The sequence below is a fragment of the Triticum urartu genome, chromosome 3A (genome assembly GCF_056163025.1).
Source record: "Triticum urartu cultivar PI428250 chromosome 3A, HENAU_Tu73, whole genome shotgun sequence".
NCBI lineage: Eukaryota > Viridiplantae > Streptophyta > Magnoliopsida > Poales > Poaceae > Triticum > Triticum urartu.
In genome coordinates, this window is record NC_141875.1 from 26,202,457 (window position 1) to 26,215,669 (window position 13,213).

A 13,213-nucleotide genomic window follows, 5' to 3' on the forward strand; every position below is an offset into this window, starting at 1 on the left:
TTCAAAGCGAACTGTCAAGGGGTTCCCATAACACCCAACCGTGTAAGGAACACATAATCAAGGAACATAACACCGGTATGACGGAAACTAGGGAGGCAAGAGTGGAAAAAAACACCAGGCATAAGGCCGAGCCTTCCACCCTTTACCAAGTATATAGGTGCATTAATTAAATAAGAGATATTGTGATATCCCAACATATCCATGTTCCAACATGGAACAAACTTTAATTTCACCTGAAACTAGCAACACAATAAGAGGGGCTGAGCAAAAGCGGTAACATAGCCAAACAACGGTTTGCTAGGACGGTGGGTTAGATGCTTGATATGGCAATATGGGAGGCATGATATAACAAGTGGTAGGTAGCGCGACATAGAGATAGAGCGAACAACTAGCAAGCAAAGATAGAAGTGATTTTGAGGGTATGATCATCTTGCCTGAAATCCCGCAAGGAACAAGAACGAGTCCATAAAGAAAACAAATGGACGTAGTCGAACGGATCCTTAGAACTCCGGAACAAAACCGAAGCTAACGAGAGAAGCAACCCGGAAAGAAGCAAGCAATATGGTAAACACACAAGAATAAACATGGCATGATGCACAAATAAGTATGATGCATGTCCGGTTTAAATATGCATGGCATGGCAGGACGCATAAACAATACTACAAACTAAGTGAAGCTCAATATGCAACGAGTTGCATATTGACGAAACATCACATTCATTTAGTTAGTTCTCTCCGGTTTTATGTACCCAACAATATTAAATGTTATTAGACATGGCAAGAGGTGAAGCATAAGTAAACTAAACATTTAGGCAAGTTTAAATGAGGCCAGAAATAACAACAACCATTCCAAAAAAATCCCCATGTGCATAAGCAATTTAATGCAACAACAATTTTAAACAGTTTAAATGTTATTATCATGTTGCAGATGACATGTTCAAGTTATATGCAATTTTATGAAGATGTTGGCAAGTTATAAGATGTGGAGCATTTTGGTTACCACGGCGGAAAGAATGGGGTGCCACTGCAACGACAACAAAAATGACGCACGACAACATTTCGATGATCCGACAACTCGTCGAGATGTCGGTGCAAAAGAAAGTGGATGTGCAAAACATGCAAGAGTGACGGGGAGTGATCCCGATAACCGGGTTCCCACGGGTCAACGGCAAAGCAAACGAGGAGGAACGTGCAAGCGACAGTTCGGGCACGGTGCAAACACGGGCATCTCATACAACACACATGCATTCGTTCTCGAAAGGTCGTCTCGGCGGTTATACCTTCGAAGCATGCGTTTTCAAAGCGGATCAGGTTTGATGCGGTGTAGGGGAAGTGGATGTTCTCGAGACGGTCGTGGTGGAAGTAGTGGTTCACGAGTCGAAGAGAACTAGTCATTCATGTCCATAAATGTTCGGGGTCACAACAAGGAACTTACGTCCACAGGGTCTTCCCGGGTCGACGGTAGTGGTACAGGGTGATCGAGGAACTTGACGAATCTGTGGTCTTCGAGGTTCGGCGGTACAGGTACTTACGTTTCGTTCAGTACTCGTTCGAGCATCCGTGTAGTCTTGCCGGTGGGATACTTGGCGATATCAGCAGGAGCACGCGGAGGTGCACCAGGACAGCGGAGACCACGGGACTCGGGCAGGAGGTGAAGAAGACGCAGCGACGCGATCTTCGGCGAGAAGGCGAAGCAGAGGAGGGCAGCGGCAGTGCGCTTGAGGCTGAATGGAGGGAGGAAGAGGCGCGGGCGCGAGGTGGCCCTCGGCTGCCATGGACGGAGGCGAGGTCGGGGCAGAGGAACGCGGCGCAGCTCGACGGCGGCAAGGCGGCGCCGGACTTGGGCTCCGGTGGGGCAAGGGAGGTGAGGAGGTTCGCCGGGGAGAGTGGCAGTGGCGTGCAACAGCAGGAGAGGCGCACGAGGTAGCAGGCCAGCAGGGGTGGCTGGAGGGTCAAGGAGCTCCTATCCATGGCGGGCAGAGGAGCTCCAGTAGGGCCGAGGCGGCGGCAGGGGAGGACCCCGGCGAAGCGCAGCCTGATCCGGCGGCGGCGACGGGCTCCGGAGGCCAGCTGGTGGTGTGGAGGCGACGTGGTCGACGGGGAGGCGCGGGGTCGCGTGGGCTTGAAGGGGAACGGGGGAGACATGGCGCTGAGGGGGAGCGAGACGAAGGGGGATATGGGGATCGTGGGATGGGGTTCTGGCGGCGCGAGGGGAGACGAGGGAGTGGGAGAGAGTGGAGGGATCTCTAGGGTTACGGGGGCAAGACTGGGCCTTGGGCCACTGGAGGCTGGGCCTGGGAGGTCCAAGAGGTCGGACTGGCTGCTGGGCTCTCTCTCCCTTAAGTCTTAAAAAAACCTTTTCAGAAAACAGAAAATCGCAAAGAAAGAAAGGAGAGAAAAGAAAGGGTTAGAGGAAGGATTTGAGCACGCGAATTATTTTCCCAGAGTCGCAAAAATGTGTATGATTCCAGAAAAATGGAGTGGCAAGATTGCAAAAATTGAATTCAAATTCATTTGAATTTAATTCAAAGGATTTGAACAAAGTGTAGGATTTATAAGTGTCTAAAAATGTTGAGAATTTTGCTGGAGCTCCGGAAAGTGAAGAAAGAATTTATAGGAAAAGTTTGGGGACCAAACTTAAAGCAGAAAAAGGCATGTGATTACTTGCAAGTGTGTTTATGGGTGATTCCACAAAATAACGGGATATTTATTATAGCTCCTAAATATTTGGAGGATATGTTTTAAAGAGAATTTCACCATGTGAATTTCCCTCGATTTAAATGGATCCGAGATCCATGCAATCTATTTATTTGAGTTGCAAAAATTAATGATATGATACATGATGACATGATGCAATGCAAAATATGCAATGATGAATGCAACAAGAAAAACAAAACACACGACGAAACTCGAAATCCAAGGAAGGCATCTGGAGCACCGGCCTCGGGACGTTACAACACTCCACCACTACAAGAGGATCTCGTCCCGAGATCTAGGATGGCACTGGAGGGAAACGGAAGAGGAAGAGAAGAGGTAAAACTAAGTTGCTTCTTGGACAAACGAGTGAAACCACGAACCTTGTGAGGTTGAACAAATTGAAAGAAAGAATGCATCGAAGATGAACAAAGTTGAAAACACTCCGGTAGAAAAGAGGAACATGGAGCTTTACTAGAACCTTATAGGTTGAAAGACATAAGAAAAGGGTTGCAATGGACAAGAAGTACATGCAAGCACTCCGGTTGAAACGAGATGTACAAGGAACGATAAAGATCAATTATGACAACACTTTGGTTAAAACAAGATAGAGAAGGAATGAGAATGATATAATTTGGATAGCACTCCGACTGTAATTGGAAGGAATGAACATGAACTTGACAAGATGAGAGGATACTTGATGAAATCAACAACACGCTGCCTTCGGAACTATTGAAAGAATGGCACAAGGGGTAAGAAAGATCTCAAACATCACTCCGTTTGAGAAGAGATGCAAGACTTGATGAGATGAAAAGAACTTGAGCAGATGACACAACCCTTAGATTAATTGGATAAGCACGAAATGAACATGATCCACACAATTCGAGATGATGAGTGAAAAGAGCAACATCACAAAGCCTCCGGGAAAAGAATAGAGGATCGATCATTGGAATAAGAATGGAGAAGAAAAAGCCAACTTCTGCCACAAATGAGCTTGGAAAGCACCCTTCCAAGAAGGTTATAACGGAGTTGTTGGAAAAACCCGTCAACGAAATGAATAAGCTTGTAGTGGGCTTATGGACAACTACTCAAAATTATGAGGTGAAATTATTCCACTAACAGAAACGATAGATTGGATTGACATGAACAAGGAAACGAGAAAATTATTTCACCAGGAGGATAAATGAAGAACTTGGGTCATTTACAAGCACCATAAGTAGCAACAATCCTTAGGGAAAGCTTTACGTGAAATATAACCCAAGATAACTCCAATGACGAGATTGATGGGTTTCAAAGGATCTCATGACCGAATTGAAAATGATGGGTTTAAAATATGTCATTCCGGACAACTTGTGAATCATGAAGCATGAAGGGAAACTGTCAAGAATGACATAACACCACCTCAACAGATAAGATAGAAAGAGTTGCATTTCAGAATGCAAGATGAAGAATGCTTGAACTCCTCAAAACAAGACATGTGTTGAGCACCATGTTTATTTGAGAGTATAGCTTGGTGGATCATAACTTCGAGAGAAAACTTGAGGACAATTGAAGAATGAAAAAAAACCTTGACGAACCACCATGAAGAAAATTCTCGAAGAACTCTAGATAGATAAAAAGAAGGTCGCAAGGAAAAGAAGCTTGAAAAGAATAAGATGAATCCTTGCATTGATTAGATGGATCTTCACGATGATATAACCGAGAAAACTTGGAACTCTGGAAAGAAAGACGAACAAATGAAATCAAGAATTTTGATGAACCTTTGGAATAAGGAATTAATCACTTGGATGAAACAAGAATAAGGATTACATTATGCTTATCCTTCTTCAATTAAATTGATGACAAGCAACGGATTTGGCATACTACTCATTCTCATTGGAAATGATAAAGAAGAGATATAGCGTAATCTTGGGAAGGTCTTGATGGAACCGCCGATGGGATTTGGAAACAATGAATGAATTGGTATGATAATGAAGGAAGAGAAATGTCGAACCATACCACCGTAAGAATTGAAAATGAAGGTAGCAAAGGAACAATTCACCGAGAAGAATTGGAAAATGAATGAAGATACTTGAGGGAATTTAGATCCATGAGAACGAAGAGATCACGAACTGATTAGAGAATACTTGAATGATGCACCGGTAAGATTTCGAGAACAATAGCTGAAAGCTGAGAATGAATAATTCTGAGATGATGGGCTCCGGAGAATCAAACTAAAAAGACTCCTGAATTGCTCCGGATGGGTGAAAAGAATTCTCACAATCGAAAAACAATTATGAGAGGATGGCATCAAGCTTGAAGTATACATCATCAAGAGAATGGACAAGATTAAGAGAAACTCTTCTTCGATCTTCAAAAACCGAGAATGACGATGAGAAACACTACCAAAATTGTTGAGATACTCCCGGAGAATGAAAAACAAATAGGTTGAACAAACAATGAAATGATTTCAAAGTGATCTTGGAGAAGTTATCTGACTGATGATGATTCATTCTTACGTCAAACTTTGAAAAGATTTTGAGATTAACTCCGGAAAAATTAGAAGAGTCAGGTGAGATCCTAGGAAAGGACCTATGGGTTAGGGCCCACTCGAAAAAAACACCATTGAAATGATTTAAAAGAGAGATTGCACCAGTTGAATTAAATGGATTGAATGAGATAACAACCTCGAAATGGTTGAACGGATCTTGAATGAAAAGACGAGTCTTCTGAGATATCTTCAGCACTCCAGAACAAATGAATAGCGAGAAGTGGATGATTAAGAGGTGCACCGGCATGAGAAAACATTTGAAAGGAGGAAAAGGGATATGATCAACACCAAAAGCTTGAATTGAATCCACCGGAGAAGAAAACGAGTGAAGAGTGACGAACTTGAAGCTTCCTTAGTATCTTCCCGAGAATCACCGGATAAGAATATTGAAAGAAATGAATGAAGAGACTTCACATCAAAAAAAGATACTTGATTAAGAAATCTGAGTCCAAGAAGAAAAGGGCGGGAGGGTGGGAAAAACAAAGACAACTTGGGATGGATGAAACAAACACCGTTGAGAAAACTTAGAGTTGATCTTGCGGACTTTGAAGGGATCGGCTTAACTTCAAGAGAAGCAAGCTGGTTGAGAAGAAATTGAGATGGCAAACTTGATGATCGAAAGGATTTGCTTTCATATCGAAGTATGAGAACACCGCATCAGAAAGGTGCGGAATCAACACTTGACTTTGAAGCAACTCGAATACCACAATGAAAACAAAAACAAAGGATTTGGCTTGCAGAATAAGCCGGAAACAAACATATGATAGATCCCATATCGTATCATGTGTCTGTTGGAGAGATATTCTAGGAGCTACTTGAATTCCCACTTATAAACTCCCAAAACTTTCTGGTTATGCAATCAGGTGTTGGGGATACAGGGGAAGCATAATATCTCAGCCAAACTAACAATCCCTACATCCAGCTGTATCCATCCTTCAACACATAACCAAGAAACCTTTGGAAATCATGTACCTCAACCTTCGAAAAGCATCCATTATACGAGTTATGGCAATACCCCCAAACTCCCGCCCCAGTACTGGGTGGCGTCAAGGTTATCTCACCAACAACTGCATAAAAGAGATTTTCGATGTCGGCGAACTCAGGTATTCCACAACTGCAACGATAAAATTGTGACGACAACACCTCGGAGCTCAACTCCCCGGGACATTGCCACAACCCCTAAATGTCAGGAGGCACCAAGAACAATGTTCTCGTCACAAGAATGTCGGAACGATTCCAAAATACCCGCGTGATCCTATTTTTTTTGTGAAATTTGAGGAGAGGAAAGTCAAAACTTCTACGTCAGGAGGCCTCACCAGAGCGACGAAAGGACTGAGGAGTAAAAAGAATCCTACTCTCCGATATATATAATCCTAAGACTCAAAACATTTTGTTCTAGACTCAACAACGTCAGCGATTCGATCAAGCAGGGGGCTCCTAAGTCGGGGATGGCTCTGATTACCAACTTGTAACACCCACGATGTGGCTATATCTCCCACGTGTCGAGGCACGACTTAGAGGCATAACCGCATGGTGGTTTAGTCGCAAGTGGCACTACAAGGATACCCCCTATAAAGCAACACATGTTCTACAATGTTTTAACTATATGGTGCAAAAATCATGATAGATACGAATATAAACGATGCAACATATGCGTTGTAGACTTGCAACTCGTGAGACCCTATTGCGTGCAACAGATCTTATATGTTGCCATTTATTGTTGCAAATTATATGTGTTATAAAACTACAAATATACATAATTAAAAATAGAAATTAATTCAGAGAAAAAAAAGGACACGCCGGTACACATGGTTAATAATGTGGCGCGAAAATCCGTGCTGACCATCCTAGACAAACCAAATCGCGCGAACAAACAAATCTTCCTCTTCTATTCTCCGATCCAGATTTGATATTGCCCTTCATATCCGAATTGATCTAGGTCTCTCCCTCCGACTACGACACAAATCAATCATCCAATCTCCTCTCGTTAGGCTTGAAGGCGGACGGAAAGGGGAGCGGCGAAAAGGCGGTGACGGACTGGCGAGCGGCGGGAAGGCGGCGATGGACAGGGGAACGGCGGCTTTGCGGACATCACAGAAAGAAGAAGCAGCAAGGCCGCGCTAGGAGGGCTGGAAGTCGTCTGCTGGCGTCCACTGCTCCTCCGGCCACCACTCCGACCTGCCCGCCGTTGGTGCGCTGCTCCTCCGGCCGGCCATCTTCTCCCTCGCCGTGCAGGACGGCAAGACTGACCACCGAGGTAACCCTCCCTCCTTCCCTTCTCCTCTCATCTAGTCAACTTATTTGTGCGCACCTGGAGACATGGCCGTGGGATGTAGGGGGATTTGGTAGATGACGAAGGGGATGAATTTCAGAGCTGTACAGTACCACCTGGACTATGTTCAGTTGTTTGGACTACCCTCGCTGTTCAGACCAATTCCAAAAGTCCATGAAGGGACTACCAACATAAGTTATATAATTGTTTGGACTACTCCGTCAGCTCCCGTGACTGCCATAATAAGTGCCATAATATTTTTGAAGCTAACCTGACTACCCTGGCTGTGTTGTTTTGTTCTGTAGTTGCTTTTTGTGTGTAGATTACTACTGGAGGTAGTATTGTAACTAAATGTGTTACCATCTGAGTATTTCACACTGATGTTATTTGGGTACTTCTGACTAGATTATAGATTTTTTAGAAACATCTCTATTGCTCTGCTCTTTGTAGGACTTCAACTTTGACGTAAGTGAATTATAGCTGTAGCTATGTAACTAAATCTGTTATTTTAGAACACCATTGGCGTTAATTGGGTACTGTCTTCTCGAAAGTGCAGTCGACTTCAGATTTTGGTTGTATTGATTTTCTGAACAATTGGAGAAATGACTCATATGATTTTTTGAGGAAAATGTCTAGTCAGATGCCAATGATATGGTTTGTGTATAGTTTCCGTTGATATTTTTTCTCCACATTTTAAGCTTGTTGTTCCAGTTCACAACTGCAGTCTGCTAGGCAATGGTTTGACTGCTTCTAAACTCGTGTTTGTTTCCTAATCAGATACTACAAACGATGAATGTGCCACTTTTTTTTTTCTAGTTGCACTTTGAGTACAGATTACAGAAGAACGTGTCCACTCTGTTTGTTTCTAATCTCTTATCTTTTTTAGGGATTTTCTAGCCTATATTGATCTGCTCTCTCCAGAACTTCAAGCCTAGATGTTCCAACTCCCAACCGCAGTCTGTTAGCCTAGTACTGAAAATGGACATTGGCTGACGATTTATCCGCGCTTTATTGATGTCAGAAAATTAATGCCTTAGATGATGCTATTTCATTGACAGTAGTGACTTATGCCTGATGGATTAACAAGTGTTACTCTGAATTGGCTAACATAGGCATCGGCTACATGATCTTGTCAGTTTGTTAGCTGCCTTTCGAGATGGAATTGCTGCTGTAACTACATCTGTTATGTGCTTGCATCATTGATGTTATTTCGACACTGCTGTAAAAGGATTCAGATTGTACTATATGGTCTTTGGGACTAACTGGAACTTTTGCAGCTGCTGCTGGTGTTGTATCATGGTGAAAATTCAATTGGTCAACAATTGAATTGGAGTATTTGAACTTGCTAGCTGCTCTCGTACAAGAGGTGAATGCTAGTTATACTATTTGTTGCTTGTGGTGTATCATGTGTTCACCGATTTTACGTACCCGTACTATGCGCTCACAAATTTACTGTCATTCTGTGTTGTTGGATGTCAAGTTCACATTGTTAGGAAATAGTGTACAATCTGGTTGCCTTTTCTTTGAACCAAAGATATATTAAGATGACTTCACTAGTTTTGTAGCCTAAATAACTTGCAATCATGTTTGCCTATAACATGTAGTTTATGAACTGGAAACAACTATACATTTCTTATATATTGTTGAAAAATGATATAATTTTGAATTTATGTTGTACAACGATAGGAACTTAAATCGCAAATCAGATATTTAAGCTAAGCTTTTGCAATTACGTAAGCGTTACAACTGCAGTAATATTTGTTATTTTTATGCAGTGTGCAATGGATTTAGAATCCACCAAATTACTATTGAGATTTCCAAGGGAAAGTACACAATACTCAGCTGGTGTAGATGAATTTCTGGAGTTTGCATATAAATATATACCAGCAGAAGCAACGATCCGATGTCCATGTGAAGATTGTGTTCACACTTCAGTACTATCAAGGGACGATGTCCGTGGCCATTTGATGTGGTATGGAATGCTTCAGAGCTATGACAAATGGGTTTTTCATGGTGAGTCTTCATCCGATCACAATGATGATCAACAACCACAACCTGAAACTGAAGGAAATGCTAATATGCAAGAAATGATTATGGATTCAATTAGGAAAATATATGATGGTGATGTGCCTATGAGTGATAGTACAAAATTTTCAAATCCACTTCCAGATGAAGCGACTAAAGAAGCAGAAGCATTGTACAAATTAATTCAAGATTCAGAGAAGCCTTTGTGGCCAGGATGTGAATTGTCTCACCTTTCCTTACTTGCGCTTCTGTTCAATACAAAATCCATGAACAAATGGTCTGATAAGTCATTTGGAGATCTACTTAATATTCTGCACATGGCTATTCCAAATGGAAAAGATCTGCCCCAAAAATTTTACGACGCCAAGAAGATCATATCGAAGTTTGGATTAGGATATCAAAAAATTCATGTGTGCCCAAATAACTGCCAGTTGTTCTGGAAAGAGACAGAAAATGATGATTTTTGCTCTAAATGCAAGGATTCTAGGTGGAAAGATAAAATGCCTGAAACCAAGTTAACTAAAAAGGAAAGAAAGAGAGCTACGCCAATGAAAGTTCTGAGATACTTTCCAATCAAAGAGTGGCTGAAAAGGATATTCATGTGCAAAGAAACAGTAACTCTAGCTAGATGGCACGATGAAGGGCGCACCAAGCAGCATGGAGTGATACGGCATCTAGCAGATTCCAAGGCATGGAAGAAATTTGATGAGAAGCATGGATTTGCAGATGATTGTCGTAATATTCGGTTTGGAATAGCGACAGATGGATTTAATCCATATGGGATGCTGAGCAATAAATATAGTTGTTGGCCAGTTGTGCTAGTCATGTATAACCTGCCTCCATGGCTATGCATGAAGAAATCTTATCTGTCATTGCCTTTAATTATTCCTGGACCTAAGAGCCCTGGAGATCAGATTCATGTTTTTATGCAGCCTCTTTTAGAAGATTTGAGAGATCTTTTTGTGAATGGGATGACAACCTATGATGCATCTAAACAGAGAACATTTAAACTCAGAGCGGCTGTCTTGTGGACCATAAATGACTTCCCAGCATTAGGAATGCTTGCTAAATATATGGTGCATGGAATTATGCATGTCCACCTTGCGGTGCAAATGTATGGACCAAGCGCTTGAAATATGGCAAGAAAGCTTGTTTTATGGGTCACCGGCGATTTCTGCCACCTGATCATGAATTTCGTAATGATGCTTCTGCTTTTGATGGAACAGCTGAGATTAGAACAGAGCCTATAACCTATTATGGCCGTTCCGTATTAGATGACATAGCTGCATGTGGAGATTTTAGTACCTCAAAAACTTACAAAGGAAAAAGTAGTTTATTCACATTACCATATTGGGACAGTAATCTCCTTCGACATAATCTGGATGTGATGCATATAGAGAAGAATGTGTGTGATAATATTTTGGGCACACTTCTCAATTTGGATGGGAAGTCAAAAGATAATGTACAGGCTCGTCAAGATCTTGAAGATATGAACATTAGAGGGGAGCTCCATCCACAGAAAAAACCTTCAGGCAAGTATTACTTGCCACCAGCTATCTTTACCATGTCTAAGGAAGAAAAGCAATTATTTTGCAAAGTTATTTATGGTATAAAAGTTCCTGATGGATATTGTAGAAATATATCGAAATGTGTGAACTTTTCTGAATGAAAAATTCATGGGCTCAAAACACATGATTGTCATGTCCTATTGCATCAATTTCTGCCAATTTCTGCGAGAGTTATTCTTCCAGATGATGTCACAGCCGTACTATTTGAACTGTCGTCATATTTTCGAGGCATATGTTCAAAAGTTCTTCATGTTGATGAGCTTGACCGTTTGGAAGAAAGAATCAAACTTACACTCTGCAAAATGGAGATGATATTTCCTCCTGGTTTTTTCACTGTTATGGTGCACTTAATTGTCCATTTAGCGAGTGAATGTAAAATAGCAGGACCAGTTGCATATCGGTGGATGTACTTCATTGAAAGGTAATTTATTGCATATACATTGATAACTTATTACAATCTTTCTCTCCTAAACTTATTACAATCTTTAATTTTTGCATATGCATTTATAACTTATTGGATATATATCTGCTATAGGTATCTTGGTGAGCTAAAGTCCTTTGTTCGGAACAAAGCTCGTCCAGAGGGTTCAATTGCAGAATCTTTTCTAGCGGATGAGTGCATGACATATTGTTCAAGATATCTACAGGGTTTCTCCACCAAGCATAATCAACCATCAAGGAATGATGACAACCCAGAGGACTCTGAATCTTCAATATTTTCACAACAATCTATGTTGTTTCCTCCAGTAGGGAAACCATTGGGAAGACCAATGGTATACACTTTAACGGATAAGGAGGCAACACAAGCCCACAGATATGTGTTGTTCAACTGTGATGCCGTGAAGCCATATTTGGAGTAAATTTCATGTCACTACCTCTTCATTTGTTAATTAATAAATTTTGAACTGAAATAGTGGTCTTTGTATTTTGTAGAGAACATGGGGCTTATTTGAGAAGGAAGAATCGCAAGAAACGCATAGATCCAAGGACCTTTGAGAAGATGCAACATGAACAATTTCCTCAATGGTTCAAGGATCATGTAACTACAATGATTCTATTTATTTAGGATTAGAATGTAGCTTATGCACTCTATTATTTGTGTTCCTGTAGGTGATGCAGTTGGAGAGGGAGAAAGGTAGTGACAGCATCGATGAGGAAATTAGATGGTTGGCCCGTGGTCCACTTGAGGTTGCAACGAAACATAGAGCATTCAATATTCAAGGATACAGATTTAGACCAAAGCGTTATGACAAAGTAACTCAAAATAGTGGAGTTGTTGTGACAGCAAAAACATCAAGCTACTCTTCTGCATGTGATAGAAATCCTATTCTTGGAAATGTCATGTACTTTGGAAGGATTGTGGACATAATTGAGTTAGACTATTTCCGAAAATTTTCAGTGGTGCTATTTAAATGTGAATGGGTTGATGTTACCGAAGGAAAAGGTGTGCAAATAGATAAGTATGGGTGTAGACTTGTGAATTTCTCGAGTCTAACTCACACTGGTGAAAAGGCAGCGGATGAACCTTTTGTATTTGCCAATCAAGTTGACCAAGTGTTCTACGTGGATGACCATCTTTATCCAGGATGGCCAATTGTTTTGAAGATGATGCCTCGAGATAATTTTGATATGGGTGAAGAATGGAATGATGTGGAAACAGAACCTTATCATGTCAGCAAATTCTTTGAGCTTTTTGATACTGCCCATCAGAAACAAAATTGGATGAGAAGAGATATAGAGGGAGAAACTGTAGATGCTCCTGTAGTGTCAAGTGATGACACAGTACCTGAATAAAGGTCAGGTTCCAATGTGATTCTGTTCTTTACATTCTTAGTATCATTGCTGCAACTTATGTTATTCTGGACATGAAGCTTACCACTCTATTCCTTCTGAATGCAGGTTCGATGGATCATGAAAAGTCACCTATCTGAAAATGTGGAGCCTAGTTGAAGTGACAAACTCATTATTGTTATTGCTATTTTTTCTTTGATGTGTCTGGCAATTTCTGTTTGGTGGTTCAGGGAATTGCGGCTGCAATAGTTGATACCTGGAAAAACCGATCTTGCTCGTTACACATAAGTTCCGAGGTCCCAGGGGACACAGGTCTTTTTTCATATTTCCATGT

At 41.5% G+C, this 13,213-nt stretch overlaps 1 protein-coding gene and 1 pseudogene across 1 annotated transcript; both read left to right on the forward strand.

The window, feature by feature from the left end:
• Nucleotides 1–9,474: 9,474 nt before the first annotated feature.
• LOC147978100 (uncharacterized) lies at nucleotides 9,475–11,133 on the forward strand (annotated as a pseudogene).
• On the forward strand, nucleotides 9,475–12,882 carry LOC147978101 (uncharacterized). The gene is made up of 4 exons (XM_087516507.1): nucleotides 9,475–11,509; nucleotides 11,624–11,944; nucleotides 12,022–12,127; nucleotides 12,199–12,882. Exons 1-4 carry the CDS (start codon nucleotides 11,391–11,393, stop codon nucleotides 12,880–12,882), a joined length of 1,230 nt encoding a protein of 409 aa, XP_087372633.1. The 5' UTR covers nucleotides 9,475–11,390.
• Nucleotides 12,883–13,213: the final 331 nt, after the last annotated feature.